This window comes from Staurois parvus, unplaced genomic scaffold, assembly GCF_062004578.1.
Source record: "Staurois parvus isolate SC_StPar_1 unplaced genomic scaffold, SC_StPar_1.0 ptg001026l, whole genome shotgun sequence".
In the NCBI taxonomy this organism is placed as follows: Eukaryota; Metazoa; Chordata; class Amphibia; order Anura; family Ranidae; genus Staurois; species Staurois parvus.
The window spans coordinates 933,115-960,923 of NW_028318822.1; the positions used below are offsets into that span (position 1 = coordinate 933,115).

Consider the following 27,809-nt stretch of genomic DNA (forward strand, 5'->3'; position numbering starts at 1 on the left):
TTACGCAGTGCTTTACAACATAAGGGCAGGCAGTACAATTACAATGCAAATTATTACAGGAGGGTTCAGAGGGTCTGGCTCGTTAGAGCTTACAATCTAACAGGGAGGGTCGAGAGGTACAAAAGGTAATCACCGTGGGGGATGGGCTGATGGACAAAATACATGTACAGTTGTTAGGTGCTGGCAGGATAGGCCTCTATGAAGAGATGAGTTTTCAGGGATCATCTAAAAGTGGACAGAGATTGAAATAGCTGGACACATTGGGGAAGGGAGTTCCAGAGTATGGGAGCTCTGGAGAAATCCTGGAGGCAAGCATGGGAGGAGGTGACAAGGGAGCTAGAGAGCAGGAGGTCTTTGGAGGAATGAAGAGAAAAAAATGCCCGTAGCGAAAATAAAGAAGAAATAGCGCAGGGCATACATGACTAGGCCCAGAGTGGGGGAAGGAGGAGCAGAAAGGGTTAAGGTTAGCTCCAGGGGGATTTGTTTTGATAGTGGGGGGTAGATGATTGGTAGAGGTTGGTGTAGGTGGGGTTTTGCTGTACCTTAGGGTGGGAGGTTCAGTGAGGGGGCGTCAGTTTAGCTGGACGGCAGGAGTGTGATCTTCCCTCCCGCCCTCCCTGTTTGGGTGAGTATTGGGTCCCTCCAGGAAGAGGGGGGGTTATGTTGGTTCATGGGCGGTTGTTGGTCTTTGGAGGCGGTTCTTATCTTGGAAGGTAAACAACAATGGTGTGGGACCCATCGGTGGTATGGGATGCCCGGGGACATTCCCAGTTAACCAAGGTTTAACTGGAAGGTGGTGGTGCTGCACTGCGGACGGTATGGTTGTCTCCGAGCTGGTTGGTTGCGGCTGGAGGCCTAGTGTATATGGTTGTCCGCAGGTGCATTTCGGATCGTTTGGGGGTGCCTTCGAAGACCAACAACAATTCTTTGGGTTTCTGTTATAAGGAATGGTTGGTGTATTGTAACTTGAGTTGTTAATAAAAGGCCATGTTGGCCATTTACTCCAAAATTGGTGTCAAGTCTTTTGTTAGTATAATTGGTTAAGGGGAAGGGGTTGGTGCGGAACGGTAATGGTGGTAATGGGGAAGTGGACGAGCCTATCTCTGGTGCAATAGTCATGATATGGCTGGTATTTTCAGACCAGGTTAGTGATGTAACTAGGAAGTAAGTAGTGGATGGCTTTATAAGTTGTTGTAAGTATCTTGCATTTTATTCGTTGGGTGAGTGGAAGCCAGTGGAGGGACTGGCAAGGAGGGGTGGCAGACACTGTACGGTTGGTAAGGTGGATGAGTCTGGCAGCAGCATTCATTTATTGCGATGGCAGCGGCATCCTTCTTCCTGATGCTGGGCTCTCCCATCCCTCCATTAGGCAAATTAGGCGAGGTCCCTATGAATGCAACGTCTTAGGTGACCACCTAATTTCCCTAATTAAGAGTCATCTCTGCTGGTAGGGTCTCTTCTTGCTGAGCCACCTGGGATGCTGAACATCTCCTTGGACAATTTCTTCTACGATCCTGCCTTGAACCTTTTTTATCTCGTGAACCTTGAACCCTTTGCTCCTCCCATGAACTTCTTATTTTAGCCATGCCCTTTGAATTCCCTGTTTGCTAGATCATCGTGCTCTCTCCAGCCAAAATATTGCTCTTGTCACTCCTGCTGCTGTCTGTATCTCCACTACCATTTTTTATCAACCTTTGGCTTGCTCCTCAACTACACTCCTGCTTGATCCTGACCTGCACCCGCTTGTTACTGACCTTTGGCTTGTTCCTCAACTACACTCCTGCTTCATCCCAACCCGCAGCCGCTTGTTACTGACCTTTGTCTTGTTCCTCAACTACACTCCTGTTTGATCCCGACCAGCACCCACTTGTTACTGACCTTTGGCTTGTTCCTCAACTACACTCCTGCTTGATCCCAACCCGCAGCAGCTTGTTACTGACCTTTGGCTTGTTCCTCAACTACACTCCTGCTTGATCCCGACCAGCACCCGCTTGTTACTGACCTTTGGCTTGTTCCTCAACTACACTCCTGCTTGATCCCGACCCGCACCCGCTTGTTACTGACCTTTGGCTTGTTCCTCAACTACACTCCTGCTTGATCCCAACCCGCACCCGCTTGTTACTGACCTTTGGCTTGTTCCTCAACTACACTCCTGCTTGATCCCAACCCGCACCCTCTTGTTACTGACCTTTGGCTTGTTCCTCAACTACACTCCTGCTTGATCCCAACCCGCACCCGCTTGTTACTGACCTTTGGCTTGTTCCTCAACTACACTCCTGCTTGATCCCAACCCGCACCCTTTTGTTACTGACCTTTGGCTTGTTCCTCAACTACACTCCTGCTTGATCCCAACCCGCAGCCGCTTCTTACTGACCTTTGGCTTGTTTACTGACTACTCTTCTACTTATCCCAACCTGCTATATCTGCTACTGGACCCCGGCTTGCTCACCTCCTGCTAGGGCAGCGGTTCTCAACCTGGGGGTCGCGACCCCTTTGGGGGTCGAACGACCATTTCCCAGGGGTCGCCTAAGACCATCGGAAAACACATATTTCCGATGGTCTTAGGAACCGAGACACCGCTGCTGTCTCCGGCGATGTGTGGGCGGGATGATATGCTGCCCCTGTCACCGCCTCCTCGCCGCTGATTGGCCACCGGAACTGTAGCTCAGGAGAGGCAAACAGGCGGCCAATCACCGGCGAGAAGGTGGAGCTTGGAGAGGAGGAGCCGAGCGGCAGCGCGCGGAGATCGAAGAAGATCGAGGGAGCTGCAGGAACGAATGAAGAGAGAGGCCAGAGAAGGAAGACAGCTGACAGGTAAGTGCAAATTTTGCTGCTGCAGCCAGGTATGCAGGCTGTAGATGGGAGAGGGAGAGAGCGAGCCCAGGCTGGAGCAGGAGTCAGCAAGGTAAGTATCATTGGTGTCAGTGGGAGGGATAGTGCCCCATCATTTGTGTCACTAATACCAACGATGGGGCACTATTCCTCCCCTCACTGACACCAACGATGGGGCACTATTCCTCCCCCCACTGACACCAACGATGGGGCACTATTCCTCCCCCCACTGACACCAACGATGGGGCACTATTCCTCCCCTCACTGACACCAACGATGGGGCACTATTCCTCCCCTCACTGACACCAACGATGGGGCACTATTCCTCCCCCCACTGACACCAACGATGAGACAGTATTCCTCCCCTCACTGACACCAACGATGGGGCACTATTCCTCCCCCCACTGACACCAACGATGGGGCACTATTCCTCCCCCCACTGACACCAACGATGGGGCACTATTCCTCCCCCCACTGACACCAACGATGGGGCACTATTCCTCCCCCCACTGACACCAACGATGGGGCACTATTCCTCCCACTAACGCCAATGATGGGGCACTATTCCTCCCACTGATACCAATGATGGGGCACTATTCCTCCCACTGATACCAATGATGGGGCACTATTCCTCCCACTGATACCAATGATGGGGCACTATTCCTCCCACTGATACCAATGATGGGGCACTATTCCTCCCACTGATACCAATGATGGGGCACTATTCCTCCCACTGATACCAATGATGGGGCACTATTCCTCCCACTGACACCAATGATGGGGCACTATTCCTCCCACTCATACCAATGATGGGGCACTATTCCTCCCACTCATACCAATGATGGGGCACTATTCCTCCCACTCATACCAATGATGGGGCACTATTCCTCCCACTCATACCAATGATGGGGCACTATTCCTTCCACTGACACCAATGATGGGGCACTATTCCTCCCACTGATACTAATGATGGGGCACTATTCCTCCCACTGACACCAATGATGGGACACTATTCCTCCCACTGATACCAATGATGGGGCACTATTCCTCCCACTGACACCAATGATGGGACACTATTCCTCCCACTGACACCAATGATGGGACACTATTCCTCCCACTGACGCCAATGATGGGGCACTATTCCTCCCACTGACGCCAATGATGAGGCACTATTCCTCCCACTGACGCCAATGATTGGGCACTATTCCTCCCACTGACGCCAATGATTGGGCACTATTCCTCCCACTGACGCCAATGATTGGGCACTATTCCTCCCACTGACACCAATGATGGAGCACTATTCCTCCCACTGACACCAATGATGGGGCACTATTCCTCCCACTGACACCAATGATGGGACACTATTCCTCCCACTGACACCAATGATGGGGCACTATTCCTCCCACTGACACCAATGATGGGGCACTATTCCTCCCACTGACACCAATGATGGGGCACTATTCCTCCCACTGACACCAATGATGGAGCACTATTCCTCCCACTGACACCAATGATGGGGCACTATTCCTCCCACTGACACCAATGATGGGACACTATTCCTCCCACTGACACCAATGATGGGACACTATTCCTCCCACTGACACCAATGATGGGACACTATTCCTCCCACTGACACCAATGATGGGGCACTATTCCTCCCACTGCAAAATTACAGTTATGAAGTAACAACGAAAATAATTTTATGGTTGGGGGTCACCACAACATGAGGAACTGTATTAAGGGGTCGCGGCATTAGAAAGGTTGAGAACCACTGTGCTAGGGGATTCTGAGGGCTGCAACCTGGTACAAACATGCTGCAAAATAAATCTCCACCATCAGGAGCTCTTTTGAACAACGGCTCACTGGTTTGGTGACTTGGGTTGCCACCTCATCCCTTTAAAACTGAAATCATATTAATGACACAGGTTCTGTGGCTTTTTAAGGTGGTCATTAAATTCACTTAGTGCCTTATCTGCAAAAAATTGGCCTCAGAACCTGTGTCATTACTATGTGTTCGGTTTTAAGGGGCTGAGGTGGCAACCCTACTAGTTACACTGGGAAGGGTGTGCCAGCAATCAGGGACACTTTTGCTGGCTTACACTAGTCTGGGGACACTGGGACTGGCGTAGTGGTGATCAGGAAAAATGTTGCTGCTTGCTCTGGTCTTGGGTGGCAGGTATCAGGAGCACAGTTTCTAGCTACACTGGTCTGGGGACACTATGACTGTTGTGGTGGTGATCAGGAAAACTGTTGCTGGTTGCTCTGGTCTTGGGTGGCAGGTATCAGGAACACTGTTCATCGTAGAAAGGGACCTATTATACCGGGTGTCACAGAGGAAACCATAGAGCAACTGGTAATGCCTAAATTTTAACCGCAAATTGGTCTTAGAACTGGCCCATGGGCACATTCTAGGGGGACATTTGGGAGCTGAAAAGACCCAATAAAAAAATAATACAATGGTTCTATTGGCCTGGGATCACTAAGGAAGTGGAAATGTACTGTTCTTCCTGTCCAGTGTGTCAGATTTCTGCCCGAATGCCACATTTCTGCAGTTCTTTGTTTCCCTGCCCATCATTGAGGTCCTTTTTTGAGAGGATCACCATTGATTTGGTTGGCCCCTTGCTAAAGTCCGCTAGAGGGCACCAACACATCTTTGGCCACAGGTGTAAAAAAGTTGAGCACATAGGTACGCAGACTGCTTCTACAAACATTTGGGAAAGAATGGGTCGCTCTCAGGAGCTCAGGGAATTCAAGCGTGGTCCCGTGATAGGTTGCCACCTGTGCAGTAAGTCCATCCATGACATTTCCAGGCTACTAAATATTCCACGGTCTATGATTAGTGGAATTATAACAAAGTGGAAGCAACTGGGAACAACAGCAACTCAGCCACCAAGTGGTAGGCCACGTCACATGACAGAGCGGGGTCAGCACATGCTGAAGCGCACAGTGCGCAGAAGTCACCAACTGTCTGCAGAGTTAATAGCTAAAGAACTCCAAACTCCATGTGGGTTCAGATTAGCATAACAATAGTGCGTAGAGAGCTTCATGGAATGGGTTTCCATGGCCAAACAGCTGCATCCAAGCCTTACTTTCTCTGGAGTGACCAATCACGCTTCTCTGTCTGGCAATCTGATGGTCGTGTCTGGGTTTGGCGTTTGCCAAGAGAACGGTACTTGCCTGACGGCCTTGTGCCAAGTGTAAAGTTTGGTGGAGGGGGGATTATGGTGTGGGGTTGTTTTTCAGGGGTTGGGCTTGGCCCCCTAGTTCCAGTGAAGGGAATTCTTAAGGCGTTAGCATACCAAGACATTTTGGACAATTTCATGCTCCCAACTTTGTGGGAAGAGTTTGGGGATGGCCCCTTCCTGTTCCAACATGACTGCACACCAGTGCACAAAGCAAGGTCCATAAAGACATGGAGGAGCCAGTTTGGGGTGGAGGAACTTGACTGGCCTGCACAGAGTCCTGACCTCAACCTGATAGAACACCTTTTGGATGAATTAGAGCGGGGACTGTGAGCCAGGCCTCCTCCCCCGACATCAGTGCCTGACCTGACAAATGTGCTTCTGGAAGAATGGTCCAACCTTCCCATAGACACCCTCCTAAACCTTGTGGACGGCCTTCCCAGAAGAGTTGAAGCTGTTATAGCTGCAATGGGTGGGCCAACTCAATATTGAACCCTACGGGCTAAGGTTGGGAGGCCATTAAATTTCACATGCGTGGAAAGGTAGGCGGCCCAATACTTTTGGCAATATAGTGTGTGTATGTATATATATACATATATATATATATTTTTTTTTTTAATTATAATATACATACTGTCACAAGAACAGCGAACTGTTGGACTGTTGTGGCTATTGATTAGAGGCACTGGCTATTTTGGCTGTTTATTGGTGGACTGTAGCAAGCACTCATAATCCTCTCACAGCCAATCAGCTGTGAAAGGTAACAGTTCACAGGCTGTATCATGCAGCCTCTGTTACAACTGTGATCTCGGCAAATTATTATATATGTATAAAATCCCTCCCGTGTCTGTTCTGCTCCCGGCAGGCAGTTTATGTGCATTGGCCGGATGCTGTTGACATCTATACTACATCTGAAGGGTTTAGTATGAATTTTTAGGAACCCCCATGCAGTTTGTCTTTTTTTTTTTTTACATTGTGTTCACATTAACCTGTCAACCAGGAAGGAATCTCTAGTTGATAAATGAACAAGACGGGTGTTGGGTGACTTGTGGTCGCCAATTCCCTACAAACCAACCTGAGCACAAATTTGCCAAATTTTGCATCGGTAGCAGGGGCGGACTGACAACTCATGGGGCCCCCGGGCAATAGGGGATCATGGGGCCCCTGTGTCCTTGCCCAAACTCAAAAAAGCCTATGAAAAAGGTACCAAGGGCATCTCATGGGGCCCCCTACTGACTCCGGGCCCTCGGGCAGTGCCCAAGTTTCCAAATGGTCAGTCTGCCCCTGATCGGTAGTAATAGTGCAGCTGTAGGTTTGGCTTGGCTGAACGCCCATTTAGTTCAGTCATTCACCAACCACCAAACAAGCCGAATTCTGTCCAAACATGGGTCTAGTGCAGTCCAAGCCTGGAGCTCATCCTAAGTGGTCCATTTATTGGTCCCTTACATTAGTGATCAGTATGAGAAGGACATTCTTACATTTTTCATAATGCAATTTTGTACTTAAGTGTTAAGTGATTAACATGTATGCAAGGGAGGCACTTTGTAATTATTTATGTCCTCCTTTTTCTGGCACCCTATGTTTGTAATATGAGCAGGGGCGGACTGACAACTCATGGGGCCCCCGGGCAATAGGGGATCATGGGGCCCCTGCGTCCTTGTCCAAACTCAAAAAAGCCTATGAAAAAGGTACCAGGGGCATCTCATGGGGTCCTCTACTGACCCCGGGCCCTCGGGCACTGCCCGAGTTTCCAAATGGTCAGTCCGCCCCTGAATATGAGTCTTATAGAGAGTAGATGACTCTTTTATGTCAATAAATGGTTGTATGTATTTTATTATGGGGTCTCTTACTGTGCTCAAAAAATCCATTATTTTTGCCGGACTTTTTATCCGGCTTCTTTTTTCTTGTTTTTATTAGGATGTGGCACTAGGAAGGTTTTTTTGGTATTCTTTCAGGACATTCTTACATCACCATCAGTGGCAAGACTGTCCCCCAACGGATCATTGATATCAGTTGTTACTAATAGACAGAAATTGTTCATTGCTGAAGGAACCCCTAGAAACCCATGGAGGAACCCTGACTGAGAAAGGCTGGACTAGGCAGTCATATATTTCTATCCCCCTTGGTGGGAGTGGAGGTGACCCCATCTATGGGGGGGTTCAAGTTAAACCAGGACATATTAATTTTACAGGTATAAAAAGGATACTAGCGTAGCGGTACTACATGCAGGTAGTAAGTGCCTATCACTGATAGGCGGTGTACATGTCACAGGCCAGTTCAGAGACCTTTAATCAAGATGGCAGACAGCAGTGTTGGTTCAGGCGTGGAACAGCGTGTGGTGATGAAGTTTCTTGTGAACGAAGGTGTAAAACCCGCCGATATCTACAGAAAACTTCAAGCACAGTACGGCGATGAGACATCTCAGCTGCAGTGAGACATTTGAATGGTGCAAATGTTTCAAAGATGGTCGTACATCCATCAGTGATGATCCTGGACATGGTGGTTCCCAGCTTCTATGCCAAAGTGTTCCAGGCATTAGTTAAATGCAGAGATAAGTGTATAAATGTATGTTGAAAAAAAAAACGCAGTTGACATTTTGTTTTTATATTAGATAAACTTAAAAGTCCCGGTTTGACTTGAATGCCCCTTGTATAAGGATCTACAGACCATACACACACAGCACAAGGCCGGGTTCACAGTACGAGACGTCTCCCGGGGCTGAAGTTCCTCTGAGCTCCACAAGGTGGTGATCTCACTTCTACCCAGACAGGAAGTATCTATGGAAAAAAGGAAGTGATGTCAGGTACAGACAGGAAGGGGTGTCAGGTACAGACAGGAAGTGTTGTCAGGTACAGACAGGAAGTGATGTCAGCTATAAATAATAAGTTCCAGGTGAGAGGTGAATCGGGAGGAAGTAGAGAGCAGACGGTGGAAGTAGCAGCAGAGGAGGTAATAAGATGTTTTTTCCTATTTACACCCAGTGACCCCCCCCGTCATGTCCGTCCTCTTCCCCCATGGTCACGTCCGTCCTCTTCCCCCATGGTCACGTCCGTCCTCTTCCCCCATGGTCACGTCCGTCCTCTTCCCCCATGGTCACGTCCGTCCTCTTCCCCCATGGTCACGTCCGTCCTCTTCCCCCATGGTCACGTCCGTCCTCTTCCCCCATGGTCACGTCCGTCCTCTTCCTCCATGGTCACGTCCGTCCTCTTCCTCCATGGTCACGTCCGTCCTCTCCCTCCATGGTCACGTCCGTCCTCTCCCTCCATGGTCACGTCCGTCCTCTCCCTCCATGGTCACGTCCGTCCTCTTCCTCCATGGTCACGTCCGTCCTCTTCCTCCATGGTCACGTCCGTCCTCTTCCTCCATGGTCACGTCCGTCCTCTTCCTCCATGGTCACGTCCGTCCTCTTCCTCCATGGTCACGTCCGTCCTCTTCCTCCATAGTCACTGTGAGGTCTTTTATCTCCAGCAGATGATGATACACACATATGTAGTGTGGGAACCCAGATTAACCCCTTCAGGGGCACAACATTCCCCCACTTCCGGGGGCGGAACATTCTCCTCATTGTGGAGATGGGTCACCTTCTCCCTGGAGATGAGATGGACATACCTGGGTTTGGGGTGAGGCGTAGGGCTGCCACCTCATCCCATTAAACCCGAAAACATTATGGGCTTGTTCACACTTGACTGTTTTACCAACGCTTGCCAAACGCCCCTATAGCGTTTGGAAGCGTTGGTCCGGCGTTTGCGGAGTGTTTTTTAACGCTCCGCAAACGCCTAGAATGAAGTTTGAATGGTGTTACCGCTCCGCAAACGCCCCGCAACCACGTCACAAACGCCGGCCGGGCGTTTGCGAAGCGGCACCATAGACAAGAATAGGAGGCTTCAACGCCTCCTGACTCGTCCAGAGGCGTCCGTTTTGCCACGCCGTGATGCTACCGCTCCCGCTAGAACAGCACCATGTGCTGCAATGTGCAGAATTGCCAGAGGCGTTTGGGAAGCGGTAAAAACGCTTCCCAAACGCCTCTCTACCGCCTACACACAACGCTAGTGTGAACATTGCCGTATTCCATGGGTTCTGAGGCTAATTTATTGCAGATAAGGCTCTAAGTGAGTTTAATGACCACCTTATTTATTTTATTTCAGGTACTTCTATAGCGCCGTCAATTTACGCAGCGCTTTACATATATATTGTACATTCACATCAGTCCTTAGTCACCTTAATCAGCCACAGAACTCATGTCATTAATATGTGTTCGGGTTTAACCTCCTTAGCGGTAATCCCGAGTGTAGCTCGAGGTAAAATTTCAATACCAAGAGCGGTAACCCCGAGCTACACTCGGGCTTACCATGCGGCGTTGCTCAGGGGATCCCTGCAGCACTTACCTTGTCCTTCGCTCCCGCGATGTGTCCCCTGCAGTGTCCCCGGCCATCTCCTCCGGCTGATGCTGGCATCCGGCTTCCGTGTTCCGGTCCCTGTGACGTCGGGACGTACGGGCGCTGGAACCGGCGGGAAATTTGAAATTTTTGCTGCTTCAATGCATTTCACATATATTTTGTCCCTACTGCTTTGTCCGGCACCCTGCCTGCATTTTCTGTTCTTTCTGCCTGGAAACTTAGAAAAGTCCATGGCGTCTAAAAAGCGTCCCTTTACGTCAAAAGCGGTTTTAGAACAGCGATAGTAAATCAGAACCACTTGCAGAATTGAGTGATAATGATTCGTGGGGGAAATTCATCATCAGACACTGAAAACGATTTTGCGACTTTGCTCAGCGATGTGCGAATTTGCCTCTGTATTTCAAATATCAGTGTTTTTGGTTTGATTATATTATTGAATTAAATTTTTTAATATTATTATTTTTTATGATTATTTATTAAATTATAATTTATGATTTTGTGTTTCAAGTTTTATCACATCCGGAATGTTTACTAGACTCTTGTTCGGACAGATTTCAGTGAGTTATTGCTAAAAATTGCAGCCTACAATAAAAAACTACATATTTCCATGCAAAAAAAATTGTACCGCTTTCAGCACAAAAAATCGGAAAGAATCATACCGCCAGGGAGGTTAAAGAGATGAGGTGGCAACCATAGATAGATGGCTCCACAGAACAGAACTGAAGATCCTGAATCTGAACCCAATTGAAGTCAATGGGAACAGAACAAATGATATGGCGTTCATGGCTGACCATAAATCCATTTGGTGGGGAGCAGAAATATTGATGAGACTTTATTAATGAAACATTAAATAAATATTAATGAAACATTAAAAATACAAAATTCCTTTAAACCATATGTTGGGGTTGGCTGCCCCGCCCTTGCCCTCGCCCCTGCCTGTGAAGGGACTCATCTGTCTGATGTATACAACCTAAAACAGCAACACTGACAAAGAATTAAAAAAATACCATTTTAATTCCTGGTAAATGACAGTTCCTGGGCCTCATCCTTCAGTTTGTACATTAAATGGTCGAGGATTCATTCAATTTTCAAGACTGTAAATATTTACCTCCCCCACTGACCTCATCACTGAATGCTGTGTACAGACTAAAAGAGAGCTGTTCAGATGAAGATCAGATCATTGTTTAGGTGAGACAATAGGAGAGAGAACACATATAAACACCCCAATAATATGGACGGGGCTACAGATGTAAGAGTAGCAGTGATCACCATGGAGGAAAAATGGAGTGGAAAGATTCTGCCTATTAACCCCTTACATCTCCATCCTAATATTTTACAACTAACACCGTCCAGATAATTCTCCGCTATCTATCTACAGAGAAACCCACATAGATCACATGACCACATCAATGAGGATGGAGGAGGATTGGAGTCACATGACTGAGAGGATACTAAACCTTACCCTGGAGATCATCTACCTGCTGACCGGAGAGGTGAGGAGGATTCTGGGAGGTCACATGACATCACTCTTATCTCTATTAATAAAACACAGACCTGACCGGAGAAGTGAGGAGGATTCTGGGAGGTCACGTGACATCACTCTTATCTCTATTAATAATACACAGACCTGACCGGAGAGGTGAGGAGGATTCTGGGAGGTCACATGACATCACTCATCTCTATTAATAAAACACAGACCTGACCGGTGAGGTGAGGAGGATTCTGGGAGGTCACATGACATCACTTTTATCTCTATTAATAAAACACAGACCTGACCGGAGAGGTGAGGAGGATTCTGGGAGGTCACATGACATCACTCATCTCTATTAATAAAACACAGACCTGACCGGTGAGGTGAGGAGGATTCTGGGAGGTCACATGACATCACTTTTATCTCTATTAATAAAACACAGACCTGACCGGAGAGGTGAGGAGGATTCTGGGAGGTCACATGACATCACTCTCATCTCTATTAATAAAACACAGACCTGACCGGAGAGGTGAGGAGGATTCTGGGAGGTCACATGACATCACTCTCATCTCTATTAATAAAACACAGACCTGACCGGAGAGGTGAGGAGGATTCTGGGAGGTCACATGACATCACTCTTATCTCTATTAATAAAACACAGACCTGACCGGAGAGGTGAGGAGGATTCTGGGAGTCTAACATGATATTCCTATTGGTTCCTCAATACAGAGATTTCCTCTTGTAAAGTCAGGTGATCATATGACCATCACAGTGCCTCCATGTGGCTCCCTAAAACCTAAAAGACACAACATGGAGAAGATTCTAGAAGTCACCAAGAAAATGATGGAGCTGCTGACAGGAGAGGTGAGCGGTGCCGGGAATTTAGAACACAAGGATCTCTACAAGGACATCATGATGGACAATCAGCCGCCCCTCACATCACCGGGTAAGAGGAGACTTTATTGTAAAGGAGAGAGCAGTACGGAGGATCCACCTAGATCCCCCATCATCTGATAAACACATAGAAACAATGGATTCAGTCAGTGTGTGTGTTTCCTACAGATGGATCCAGTCATGGGAACCCACCAGAGAGATGTCCCCGTCCTCTGTATTCCCGGGATTCCACACAGGAAGGTCACACCATCCCTCACCATCATCAGGTAGATGAGAAACAATCACTGATAGTATCATTAGGATCTGTACATTATCTGCATTGTTACCATTGATGTCATTTTATATTATTCAGAGTGGAAACCTGAGAGATCCTAACGTTGATATTAAAGTAGAGATAAAAGAGGAGGATGATGAGGAATGGGTGATGGAGGAGTCAGAGTTTCCAAAGGTTCTCAAAGATCTGTACCAGGACACCATGGTGGAGTCATCCAGCTACAGGAACCCACCAGAGAGATGTCCCCGTCCTCTGTATTCCTGGGATTCCACACAGGAAGGTCACACCATCCCTCACTGTTACAAGGTCGGTGGGACAGAGCATCTAGAACATGAACTCATTGAGGTGAGGTGTTGATTTTTTTTAAATGTTATGTCACAATATTGAAGTTTATTTTCTACATATGACCTCTTCTATAAATTTCTTGGTTTAGGGTGAAGATCTGATAGATATAAAAGTTGAGATTAAAGCAGAAGAAGAAGAAGAAGAGACGTATGTGAGGGATGATCAGCAGTCTATGGAGGAGGATGGAATAACGGGGACATTTATAGAGGAGGACACTCCTACAGAGATCAGCACAGGTGGGTCATGAACACTAAATCCATTCCTCCACCCATCTGGTCCAGATTAGGGCAAGGTCTCATGTGCCTGGGATTGAACTTGGGTCCTTCTGTCTTTGAGCTGCGGCTCTGTTCACTCTGCCACTGGGGAGACCTGAGTCTTGCAGTATCCATCTTGTTTAGAATCTCTGCTACTAGCACTCTTTAGCCCATGGGTGCTCAACCTGTGGCCCTCCAGGTGTTGCGGAACTACAAATCCCATGAGGTATTGCAAGGCTGACAGTTACAAGCATGACTCCCAAACATAGAGGCATGATGAGACTTGTGGTTGAGCAACAGCTTGAGGACCACAGGTTGAGCACCCATGCTCTAGCCCTACCTGTCCTCCAGCAATTGCAATCAATCCTCAATCCCATCATCTTAAATGACAAGTCTTCCTGTGTACTGGGCCTGTTTGTTGGATCTCCCTGGTTCTGCTATACTGATGAGCTTCTGGACTTAGACCTCTGCCTGATTCTTGGGTTACTCTGCCAAACTGTGTATGACCCTGCCTGTCCCCAACCACCCTTCTGGATTCTGACTCTGTACCTTGCTGTCAAGATTTGTTGCTGACCCGGCCGGCCTGACTATGCTGATGCCTCAACCCCCAGCTCCACTCTGAACTAAACCTACCAAAGGGCCACAAAGACAGTGGACCCAGTTGAGGTGGTTAGGGTTCTTTTGCATCAGGAATATTTGCCTGATACTCATGAAATGCCTCTTTGTTCTCTGGATGTTAAACTGGATGTACTGACTGCTGTGATAAAATCCTTGCGGCCGGCATCCTCTGAATCAATTTGGACTCCTGCTCCTGGTCCAGCCCAAGCCGCCTCTTTAGTGCTTCCTGAACTCCCTCTGCCCAGGGGCGGACTGACAACTCATGGGGCCCCCGAGCAATAGGGGATCATGGGGCCCCTGTGTCTTTGCCCACACTCAAAAAAGCCTATGCAAGGTACCAGGGGCCCCCTACTGACCCCGGGCCCTCGGGCAATGCCCGAGCGCCTCAATGGTCAGTCTTCCCCTGACTTTGCCTGAAAAGTTTGGAGGTGATACTGAAGATTGCAGAGGCTTTCTGAACATTTGCTGCTTGCACTCTCGCACTAAAGCTGGCCATACACGTGTAGATTTTCAGATGAAAATATTCGTACGAAAATTCTTTGAACATTCTGTGAATGGACGAATGTCGTTCAAAATTGTCTTCTGCTTTTAACCTTCCGGTTTCAAATGAATGTCATTTCTGAATGATAACCACATATGCTGGCCGAAAATTCATTTGATCAAGTTTTCCTTCCTGCCCCTTTGAATTTTCCCGTTGCTGCAGTCGAAAACAAACATCAATTTGACCCCCACTAATGATTAGAAAATCAAACGAATATTCTTGAATGAAAATCTATACGTGTGTGACCGGCTTTACCTTGAGACATTCAGCACAGCCTCTGCAGAGTGACTTTCATCATTTCTTTGTTAAAGGGAAGGCACGGGCATGGGTCTCTCCTTACCTGGAACGCAACGATCCTTTGCTGCAGAATGCGGATGTTACGCTTCTGTTCACATCGATCCAGTGCCGGGTTTTGTCTCCTGTCCGAGTTGCTTGGGCTCCTGCCTATCCGCCTTGAACCTAGGTATTATTAAGCCTTTATGGCTGCGTGTGAGTGTTCGAGCAACGTGTAGAAGCTGGGCCCCTCTGAATCCTGTAGTGTTCACCACCGTTTCAGTATTCCCATACTCTGTGTGTTGTTTGATAGTTACATAGTTAGTCTGGCTGAAAAACGACAAAAGTCCATCCAGTTCAACCATTTAAAAAAAAAAAAAAAAGGTATAATCCTACACCCCCAGTTGATCCAGAGGAAGGCAAAAACCCCAGCAAAGCATGAACCGATTTGCTCCTGCAGGGGAAAAAAGTCCTTCCTGATCACCTGAGACATCTACTTTGGGTCTTCTGCCTCTTGCTAGGAACTAGCAAGATCTGTGACAGAACAATTCTCCCGGAGCTACTTTGCTGGCTGTGCCGGGTGGAGGGATATGTCTGTATAGTCTCAGACCCAAGTCACTGAGTGCAGTCTCAGGAGATGGGAGGCAGCGGTGTGGGATCTCTGCAACTTGTCTACAGGAAACATTTAAGCTTCTACTGCTTACTGAATACCAATATTATGTGTCCTGATCCTTACACTGTATAATTTATATTGTACATTACATACTCCTGACCCCTGCACTGTATACTCTGTTGTATATTACATACTCCTGACCCCTGCACTATATACTCCATGTTGTACATTACATACTCCACTGTATACTTCTATGTTGTACATTACTACTCCTACACTATATACTATATGTTGTACATTACATACTCCTGACCCCTGCACTGTATACTCTGTTGTACATTACATACTCCTGACCCCTGCACTGTATACTCTGTTGTACATTACATACTCCTGACCCCTGCACTATATACTCTGATGTATATTACATACTCCTGACCCCTGCACTATATACTCCATGTTGTACATTACATACTCCACTGTATACTCCTATGTTGTACATTACTACTCCTACACTATATACTATATGTTCTACATTACATACTCCTGACCCCTGCACTATATACTCTATGTTGTACATTACATACTCCTGACCCCTGCACTGTATACTCTGTTGTACATTACATACTCCTGACCCCTGCACTATATACTCTGATGTACATTACATACTCCTGACCCCTGTACTATATACTCTGTTGTACATTACATACTCCTGACCCCTGCACTATATACTCTGATGTACATTACATACTCCTGACCCCTGCACTGTATAATCTGTTGTACATTACATACTTCCGGCCTCTGCACTATTCTGTTGTACATTACATACTCCTGACCCCTGTACTATATACTCTGTTGTACATTACATACTCCTGACCCCTGCACTATATACTCTGATGTACATTACATACTCCTGACCCCTGTACTATATACTCTGTTGTACATTACATACTCCTGACCCCTGCACTATATACTCTGATGTACATTACATATTCCTGACCCCTGCACTATATACTCTGATGTACATTACATATTCCTGACCCCTGCACTATATACTCTGATGTACATTACATACTCCTGCACTATATACCCTGACCCCCGCACTATATACTCTGTTGTACATGACATAATCCTGATACTTTATACTGATCTGTTGAATCTTTTACAAAATGTTGTATGTTTCATAGTCATGAGTTGTGTACCCCACCATCTACCCACTGCTATATATAATGTATTTTCTTTTGTTACACCCATTTCCTACCAGCTGGACATTTTATATCGGATGATGTGATTGGAGCACAGACTTTTACATGGTGATAATAATGTGATAATATCCTCCAACTTTGGACCCTTAAACAGAAAGTACTTAGAGTCCTGACTCTTACACAATTTATATTGCACAATCCTGACCCCCACACATTATACTTGTATGTTGTATGTTACATATTCCTGAACCCTGCACCATATACTCTGTCATATAATACATACTCCTGAACCCTGCACTATATACATTTGTCATATGTTAGAGTAATGACCCCTGCACATACATACATATGTTGTAAATTACATAGTCTTGAACACTGAACTAAATATTTGATGTTGTACATTACATTGGCCTTACCCCTGCACTATATTCTTTGTTGTACATACATACCGTATTTGCCGGCGTATAAGACGACTTTTCAACCCGTGAAAATCTTTTGAAAAGTCGGGGGTCGTCTTATACGCCGGTATACGGCGAGCCGGTGTCAGGGCGGCACTTTTTCGAGGGGCGGAGCCACCCCCCTCCTCCTCCAACGGACACCAAGTACAGGGGTGGGCAGAGGGGCTGCTGTACCTTACCTGGCTCCGGTCCCACGACGATATGGTACAGGAAGCGCGGCTGCTCCTTCTTTCAGTTCGGCCGCTCAATGGTCCCGCCGCCCGCTCGGCTCTGCCTCCTCACCAGTGATTGGGCGCCAGCACTGGAAAGGCACACAGGCGACCAATCACCGGCGAGGAGGCGGAGCCAAACGGCCCCGCGAAAATCAAGCGGCCGAACTGAAAGAAGGAGCAGCCACTCCTCTCCCCCACTGACACCAACGATGGGGCACTATTCCTCCCCCACTGACACCAACGATGGGGCACTATTCCTCCCCCACTGACACCAACGATGGGGCACTATTCCTCCCCCACTGACACCAACCATGGGGCACTATTCCTTCTCCCCACTGACACCAATGATGAGGCACTATTCCTCCCCCACTGACACCAATGATGGGGCACTTTTCTCCCCACTGATACCAATGATGGGGCACTATTATCCCCACTGACACCAATGATGGGGCACTATTCCTCCCCCACTGACACCAATGATGGGGCACTATTCCTCCTACTGACACCAATGATGGGGCACTATTCCTCCCCCACTGACGCCAACCATGGGGCACTATTCCTCCTCCCCACTGACACCAACCATGGGGCACTATTCCTCCTCCCCACTGACACCAGTGATGGGGCACTATTCCTTCCACTGATACCAATGATGGGACATTATTCCTTCCACTGATACCAATGATGGGGCGCAATTCCTGCCACTGATACCAATGATGGGGCGCTATTCCTCCCACTGACACTAATGATGGGACACTATTCTTCCCACTGACACCAATGGTGGGGCACGATTCTTCCCACTGACACCAATGATGGGGCACTATTCCTCCCACTGACCAATGATGGGACACTATTCCTCACACACTGACACTAATGATGGGGCACCATCATTGGTGTCAGTGGGAGGAATAGTGCCCCATCATTGGTATCAGTGGGAGGAATAGTGCCCCATCATTGGTATCAGTGGGAGGAATAGTGCCCCATCATTGGTATCAGTGGGAGGAATAGTGCCCCATCATTGGTATCAGTGGGAGGAATAGTGCCCCATCATTGGTATCAGTGGGAGGAATAGTGCCCCATCATTGGTATCAGTGGGAGGAATAGTGCCCCATCATTGGTATCAGTGGGAGGAATAGTGCCCCATCATTGGTATCAGTGGGAGGAATAGTGCCCCATCATTGGTATCAGTGGGAGGAATAGTGCCCCATCATTGGTATCAGTGGGAGGAATAGTGCCCCATCATTGGTATCAGTGGGAGGAATAGTGCCCCATCATTGGTATCAGTGGGAGGAATAGTGCCCCATCATTGGTATCAGTGGGGGGAATAGTGCCCCATCATTGGTATCAGTGGGGGGAATAGTGCCCCATCATTGGTGTCAGTGGGGGGAATAGTGCCCCATCATTGGTGTCAGTGGGGGGAATAGTGCCCCATCATTGGTGTCAGTGGGAGGAATAGTGCCCCATCATTGGTGTCAGTGGGAGGAATAGTGCCCCATCATTGGTGTCAGTGGGAGGAATAGTGCCCCATCATTGGTGTCAGTGGGAGGAATAGTGCCCCATCATTGGTGTCAGTGGGAGGAATAGTGCCCCATCATTGGCGTCAGTGGGAGGAATAGCGCCCCATCATTGGAATACCATACCATATTGAAATCAAATCTGATGTATTTTTATTTGGTGTGCGTTGGAAGAGGGGTAGTTTTATACGGCGAGTATAGCTCAAACCCTATATTTTAACAGGAAAAGTAGGGGGTCGTCTTATACCCCCAGTGGTCTTATACGCCGGCAAATACGGTAGTCCTGACCCCTGCACATTATACTGTATGTTATACATTATATAGTCCTGAACCCTGCACTATATATTTGATGTTGTGCATTACATTGTCCTGACGCCTGCACTATATTCTCTGTGTTGTACATATATACTTTGTTGTATAATCCATATTTCGGACCCCTGCACTATATACTCTCTTGTGTAATACATATTCCTGACCCTTGTACTATACACTCTGTTGTACATTACATAATTCTGACACTGTTTAGTCCGAACTTTTGTATGTGATATAATAAGTTGTACATTGCATAAGCTTTCTTTTGCACCCATTTCCTCCCATCCGGACTTTTGATATCGGATGATGTGATTGGAGCACAGACTTTTACATGGTGATAATAATGTGATAACATCCTCCAACTTTGGACCCTTAAACAGAAAGTGATAATGAGGGAGGAGTCAATACCCCAATGATGGTGGTCTTCAGGATCAGTCCAGTCTTCCTCTTGTTTGTTCTCCCCCCATCCTCACTCTCTGACCTCTGGTGGGGCTCAGCCCCGCTGTTCTTCATGACTAAATCATGGACTAAATAAGGAAGTGCAGTACTTCTTGTGTTGGGAAAATGGCGATGAGTGATAGAGGGGGTGGGGACCCTCGTCCTATAATCCCCTCATCACTGTCCCTCCTATAAAAGACAGTTCTGGTTGTTTCCTCACTCTGACTAAGGTCCATGAATAAAGAAATGACCTGGTAGGAGATCAGAGGAGCCATTTCCTAGTTCCCTTGAGGGTGGAATTGTAAGCTCCTCAGAGACCAAGCTGCCTGATGTGGGTGGAGTCCTGGTTTGGGGGAACCAATCAGCTCCTGTCTAGTAATCCTCTTTGTCTTTGTATTTTAGTCCATGGCCGGGAGATGAGGAAAACCTCCGAGGATTGTCTCACTTTGTCTCCAGACTGGAAAGTAGAAGATGAGGACATCACACAGTATAGTCCAGGAGAAAACCCGGCTCCCTCCAATGTCCATCTGGCACCACACAGTATAGATGGACCATCGGATTCCTCGTATTCTGAGGAACCTCAGACTGTGCGGGACCGGGCCGGCCTTCCAGCAGAGAAGAAGTTCTCCTGTCCTGAGTGCGGGAAGAGTTTCCGTTTTTTATCCAATCTTATTGTGCATAAAAGATCTCACACGGGGGAAAAACCATATTCCTGTCTCAAGTGCGGAAAATGTTTTTCACAAAAGTCCAATATTCAGATACATCAGAGGCTTCACACAGGTGAGAAGCCGTTTTCCTGTCCTGAGTGCGGGAAATGTTTTTCAGATCAGTCCCATCTTTACATACATAAGAGATCTCACACAGGGGAAAAACCATATTCCTGTCCTGAGTGCGGAAAATGTTTTTCACAAAAGTCCAATCTTGAGATACATCAGAGGCTGCACACAGGTGAGAAACCATATTCCTGTCTTGTGTGCGGGAAATGTTTTGTAAATAAATCACATCTTGTCACACATCAAAGACTTCACACAGGGGAAAAACCGTACTCCTGTCGTGAGTGCGGAAAATGTTTTTCAGACAAGTCCTTTTATCACAGACACCAAAGATTGCACACGAGTGAGAATCTGTATTCCTGTTCGGAGTGCGGGAAATGTTTTTTACAGAAGTCACATCTTTACACACATCAGAGGTCACACACGGGGGAGAAGCCGTATTCCTGCCCTGAGTGCGGGAAATGTTTTTCACAGAGGTCCAATCTTTACAGACATCAGAGACTGCACACGGGGAAGAAGACACTTTCCTGTCCTGAGTGAGGGGAATGTTCCTCACTGAAGTCCTGTCTTCCTGTACATCAGGGGTCCCACACAACCCTGGAGGTGTATTAGTGCCTTGAGTGCGGGAAATGTCTTCTAGATGAATGTTGCTGGACATCCCAGCTCTCATGTGGGGAAGAAGCACACCCTGATATACACCTCAGATATACTCCATGGCTGATCTTCATCATGGAAGAGACAGTTCATAAGGAGATCAGAGGTCACCAAAGACATGGATGAAGTGTGGGACCGGGTTGGTCATTGATAGCAGGAGAATAAAAATGGAGTCATCACCTTTCATTGGCTGAGTATATTTTGTGGTGGAAGCTTTTGCAAACGCTACTTTTTAAAAAACAAATTGTTGAACACATTTTCCCAGCCATGACTAATCTTGGCCGTATTTCATGTAGTGATTTCCTATGATCATCAGCTCCATCTAGTGGCAACAATGAGGCACTGCAGTATTATTACCGCATTATGGACACTAGATGGACTTACACTCTTGCATTGTTAGGCACCTCCCCTGGTCGCCGGAGCACTACATAGTGGAAGTTAGTGATCGGCCCAACACCCCCGTTTGGTTTGCGCTCGAACATTTAAACCTAATGAAAGTTCCACCGCAAACTTCGATCAGAGGGGACAATTCACTAATCGGTATCTTACCGAATCTGAGTATGAAGACACCGCACAGCTACTCAAACGTTTCTTTAATGTTTCAGCTGTCGGTGGGGTTCCCCGCCAACAGCTGAATATAAAAAGAATTGCTGGTGTCGCCTGGGAATTAAAAAAAAAAAAAAAAAATGTGGGGTCCCCCCATCCATACCAAGCCCTTCGGGTCTGGTACGAATTTTGAGGGGAACCCTCACACCAAAATGTAAGAAAAAATGGCGTTGGGGCTCCCCCTCAAAATTCATACCAAACCCTTACCCGGCAGGTCAGGAAAGGGGGGGGGCAGTGAGTGCCCCCCCACCTGAACCATACCAGGCCACATGCTCTTAACATGGGGAGGGTACTTTGGGGTGGGGGGTCCCCCCTCCCAAAGCACCTTGTCCCTGTGTTGATGGGAACAAGGGCCTCTTCTGCACAACCCTGGCCAGTGGTTGTGGGGGCCTGCAGGTGGGGGGGCTTATCAGAATCTGGAAGCCCCCTTTAACAAGGGGGCCCCCAGATCCCAGCCCCCCCATGTGAATGAGTATGGGGTACATGGTACTGCTACTTATTTCCAAAAATAAAAAGTGCAGTGTAAAAAATGACAGGAGACCGTCTCTGACACCTCCTTTAACCTCTTGCCCTCCAGAGGATTTACCCCCCTTAATGACCACGCCTCTTTTTGCTACTCGGCGCTGCACTAATTCAACTGATAATTGCGCGGTCATGCAACGCTGCACCCAAACAAAATTTACATTCTTTTTTTCACACAAATAGAGCTTTCTTTCGGTGGTATTTGATCACCTGTGTGCTTTTTATTTTTCACGCTATAAACAAAAAAAGGCCAAAAATTTTTAAGAAAAACAATATTTTTTACTTTCAGCTATAAAAAATATATAGTAAACTCAAAGTTGGTTATAAATTTATGCCAAAATGTATTCTGCTCCATGTTTTTGGTAAAAAAAGCCCAATAAGTGTATATTGATTGCTTTGTGTGGAAGTTATAGCGTCTACAAACTATGGGATAGATACTGCAATTTACACCATTTTTCTGCTATACAGCACTGCGCTAGTTTAATGGACAATTGCGCGGTCATGCAATACGGTACATAAATGAAATTTACATCCTTTTTTTCCCACAAATTGAGCTTTCTTTTGGTGGTATTTGATCGCCTGTGCGGTTTTTATTTTTTGCACTATAAAAAAAAAGGCTGACAATTTTGAGGAAAAAAAACAATATTTTGGACTTTTTGCTATAAAACATGTCCAGTAAAAAAAAATGTAAAAATCAAATTTAGTCATAAATTTCTGCTAAAATGCATTCTGCGACATGTCTTTACTAAAAAAAAAAACAATACGTGTAAATTAATTGGTTTACGTGAAAGTTATAGCGTTTACAAATGGCGGGAAAGATACTGGGATTTTTAAGTTTTTTTTTATACTAATAATGGCGGCAATCAGCGAATTATGGCGGGACTGCGGCGGACATTCTGACATTGGGGGGTACTGACTTGGGGTCACTGACATCCCCAGTGATACCAATACAGTGATCAGTGCAAAAAAAAAAACACTGACACTGTACTAATGGCAATGAGGAGGAAGGGGTTAAGTTTATTATTCAGGGAAAGGGTTAACTGTGTAAGGGGAGTGTTTTACTAGGGGGCGGGGTGTGTACTGCAGGGAACACCGCTGATCGGGAGAGAGAAACTCTTCTGTCCCGATCAGCGTGTCCTGGAGCTGTCAGGGAACTGACAGAAAGCACAGCTACTGCAGCTGTGCTCTCTGTCAGCGATTGCCGCCGATCGCCGGGACATAGCCAGTAACGACCTTGGAAACCCATTCCATGAAGCTCTCTACACACTGTTGTTGTGCTCATCTGAAGGCCACACCAAGTTTGGAGGTCTTTAGCTATTGACTCTGCAGACAGTTGGTGACTTCTGCGCACTGTGCGCTTCAGCATGCGCTGACCCCGCTCTGTCATGTGACGTGGCCTACCACTTGGTGGCTGAGTTGCTGTTGTCCCCAGTTGCTTCCACTTTGTTATAATCCCACTAACAGTTGAGCGTGGAATATTTAGTAGCCAGGAAATGTCACGGATGGACTTATTGCACAGGTGACAACCTATCACGGGACCACGCTTGGAGTCACTGAGCTCCTGAGAGCGACCCATTCTTTCACCAATGTTTGTAGAAGCAGTCTGCATGTCTAGGGGCTTGATTGTATACACCTGTGTCCATGGAGGGGATTGGAACACCTGAATCACATGATTTGGAGGGCGGGGCCAATACTTTTGTTAATAGATTTTCCAGGTTAACCAAAAATCCTATTTTCTCAAGGAACGCCTAACAAATACCTGTCCGTGATACTTTATTTGTAATAACCTCCACATTTTCAGGATAAGCTTTCTTGTTTTAGTTCTTAGAGGAAATATTTGAACTAAGAATGATAATTCTATTGGACACAAAAGATAATGGACTAAATGTGGAGCTGGCTTTTATTAAATCATTATCCTACAGTTTTACGACCCTCACCTCTGTAACTGTTACTCTCTCTCAGGGGCGGACTGACCATTTGGAAACTTGGGCACTGCCTGAGGGCCCGGGGTCAGTAGGGGGCCCCTGGTACCTTTTTCATAGCCTGGCGGGCCTTGTAAATGAGTGATGACCAGGAGCAGACTGACCATTTGAAAACTCGGGCACTGCCCGAGGGCCCGGGGTCAGTAGGGGGCCCTATGAAATGCCCCTGGTACCTTTTTCATAGGCTTTTTTGAGTTTGGGCAAGGACACAGGGGCCCCATGATCCCCTATTGCCCGGGGGCCCTGTGAGTTGTCAGTGTGCCCCTGCTCCCACTCCTCGCTTCCTGCCTTATCTTTCCAACTATTCAAGTTTAACCACTTCAGGTCCAGAAGGTTTACCCCCTTCATGACCAGGACATTTTTTGCTATTATTTTATTGTGCTAATTTAACTTGTAATTTCACAGTCATGCAACACTGTACCCAAATGAAATTTATATATTTTTTTTTGCACACACAGCTTTCTTTTGGTGGTAATCTTAGTTTTTATTCATTTTTGATTATATAAATGTAAAAAGACCAAAAATAAAAAAACAAACAAATTACATTTTACCTTCTGCTCTAAAACATATCCAATAAAAAAAATAAAAAATGTTAATTTCTTCATACATTTTGGCCAAAATGTATTCTGCTACATGTCTTTGGTAAAGAAAAAAAATCCCAATAAGTGTATTTTGATTGGTTTGCATAAAAGTCAGAGTGTCTACAAACTATGGTTTATCTACTGCATTTTTTAAAATATACAGTCGTACCTCAGTTTACGAATTTAATGCGTTCCCAGGGACGTTTTGCATTGCGAAAAAATCGTAAACTGAAACGCGGTTTACCAAAGGAAATGCATTGAAAACCAATTAATCCGTTCCGGAGGTCAGAAAAAAGTTTTAAAAAAGTCTTTTATCTGTTCAAAACTCTTTATAAAGTGCACTTTAAAGGCATAAATACTGTACAGGGACATGGTTAAAAATTAATTCGTAAATGCACTGAAAACCAATTGATCCGTTCCGGAGGTCAGAAAAAAGTAAAAAAAAGTATTTTATCTGTTCAAAACTCTTTATACAGTGCACTTTAAAGGCATAAATACTGTACAGGGACATGATTAAAAAATTTCCAGAATGGCTCCAAAACTGGATGCAAGATGCGCTCAAACACCTCCACACTCGACGCCACGTGCTACCCACAGACTCCAGCATGCACGGGGCGGTGGCGTCGCTATAAACCTCCCAGGCGCAATGCATCCTGGGAAAATTGGTTTGTTTTGCAAAAAAAATTTGTAAACCAAGGCATTATTTTCAATGGACTTTAATTACATTAACCGAGGCGTTCGTAAACCGAGGTACGCCTGTAGTAATAATGGTAGTGATCAGAAACTTGTGATGAGGCGGCAGACAATCTGACACTAACTGGCACTGGGTGGGAACTGACTACTTGTCACTGGCATCACCAGTAAGACTAATGCAGTGATCAGTGATAATACTCTGTCACTGTACTAATGACACTGGCTGGAAAGGGGTTATCATCTCAGGTAATCAAGGGGTTAAGTCCGGCCATATATGGGTTGAAAATCGACCGATTTTTCATCCGAAAATCGGACCTAAGAATAATCGGCCGATTTTCTCTCTGTTAGTTGGTCAAAGGCACCGGCCGATTTTCGTGGTTCCTCCCCTTTTTGGTGATTGGCATGTTAGAAAATTTGTGAAAATCTTCCGATTTTCGACTCAATGATGGTCAATATGTACGATCATTTTTCCGAAAAGAATATGCGCATGAGCCGTGACCTGGAAGGAACAGAAGTTTTTCATGTTATACGGGGTGAACTTTATGACTTGGTCAGCTGATTTTCTAAATCAATGATGGCGCCATCGGATTACCGCGCAAACATTTCCGATTTGTGGACGAAACTCAATCAGAATTTGAACCATGTATGGCCTGCATGAGTGTGTGCCTAACAAGTGTTAATTTGTGTAATGTGTGCTGCTTTGTACTAGAAATCTGTTTCTTCTCCCTGCTTTGCAGGGAGAAGAAACAGAGATCGTTCCATCTGGACAGGGCCCTGTGTTGATTGTGATAACAGGGCTCTGGGCTTTGATTGGCCATGAATTATTACTTGGGACCTGCTGACAAACTACACAGCGGGAATCAGAGTGGGCGGGGGCGCACGTGAATCAGAGCGGGCGGGGGCGCGCGTGAATCAGAGCGGGCGGGGGGACGCGTGAATCAGAGTGGGCGGGGGCGTGCGTAAATCAGAGTGGGCGGGGGGCGCGCGTAAATCAGAGTGGGCGGGGGCGCGCATGAATCAGTGGGCGGGGGGCGCGCGTGAATCAGAGTGGGAGGAGGCACGTATGAATCAGAGTGGACGGGGGCGCGTGTGAATCAGAGTGGGCGGGGGGCGCGCGTGAATCAGAGTGGGCGGAGGCGCTCGTGAATCAGAGTGGGCGGAGGCGCGCGTGAATCAGAGTGGGCGGAGGCACGCGTGAATCAGAGTGGGCGGGGGCGCGCGTGAATCAGAGTGGGCGGGGGCACGCGTGAATAAGAGTGGGCATGGGTGCACGTGAATCAGTGCGCGTGAATCAGAGTGGGTGGGGGCACGCATGAGCACCGTGTAGTTGTAACAGGCCAGCAATGTACAGGTACGTCACTGTGTACGGGCCGCCTGTTTGCAGTACCTTGCAGGCGGGTAATACTTACGTTCATGTACACTGCAGCTGATAAACTGACATTTAGGAGCTTTTCTGCGTTTTTTTCAGCCGCCCCTGAACTCTCCCTAATGTTTTCCTATGTGTCCATGTACACATCGTCGGTTACAGGCAGTTGAGTTTACAGTCGTTTTCTTGAATGCACCAAACTTACATTCAGTAGATTTTATCAGCGTTTCAAACGCCGAATGCTTGTAAACGCAGCTAGCCGTGTTTATAAGCATTAGCATTTAGAAGCATTTTTTTAACTGTTCCATGTCCAAATGCTGGCCGGAGCCTTTTTGTTCATCATCAGAAATGCGCAAAGAGTTTTCCATGTATTCTAATGGATCCGGTACACCAGCGCAGTCAGTTCCAGGTTTTGCATGAAGGAAACAATGGTAGAACGCGCCGCATTAGGCTCATGATGGGATCCATAGTGAATACAACCAGAAAAGACCGGTCATCTCAACACATACTGCTCTCTCTGCCTCTGCTCTCTCTATTCATCTCAAAATGTCTGAAATAGATCATTTTTTTACTGTTTTCAGTGATTCTGGGCATTTTGAAAGGTCTCCTGAGGTTATCTTTAAAAAACACTCCTAAACGCAAATGCGCATAAACGCGGTATGCAAACGCGGCTAAACTGACTTTTTTTTAACCTACGTTTTCCAGCCGTCGGTTTCCGTCATTCAGAAGTGTCCCGTGTACATGGAGCCTTAAGTGGTAATTACTATTGCTGTGTACTTTACGTTTTCTTTTTGAACTTTTTTTT

General features: G+C 46.8%; 2 protein-coding genes across 2 annotated transcripts in view; one reads left to right on the plus strand and one right to left on the minus strand.

The window, feature by feature from the left end:
* Positions 1-27,809, minus strand: part of LOC149441101 (uncharacterized) — a 261,575-nt gene that overhangs the window by 67,794 nt on the left and 165,972 nt on the right. The gene's annotated exons all lie outside the window — the stretch shown is intronic.
* Positions 8,890-24,956, plus strand: LOC149441104 (uncharacterized). Its single transcript, XM_089657755.1, has 7 exons — positions 8,890-8,963; positions 11,790-11,904; positions 12,612-12,828; positions 12,945-13,042; positions 13,129-13,395; positions 13,484-13,631; positions 20,230-24,956. The coding sequence occupies exons 2-7, from the start codon at positions 11,809-11,811 to the stop codon at positions 21,138-21,140; spliced, it is 1,737 nt and encodes a 578-aa protein (XP_089513881.1). The 5' UTR covers positions 8,890-8,963; positions 11,790-11,808; the 3' UTR covers positions 21,141-24,956.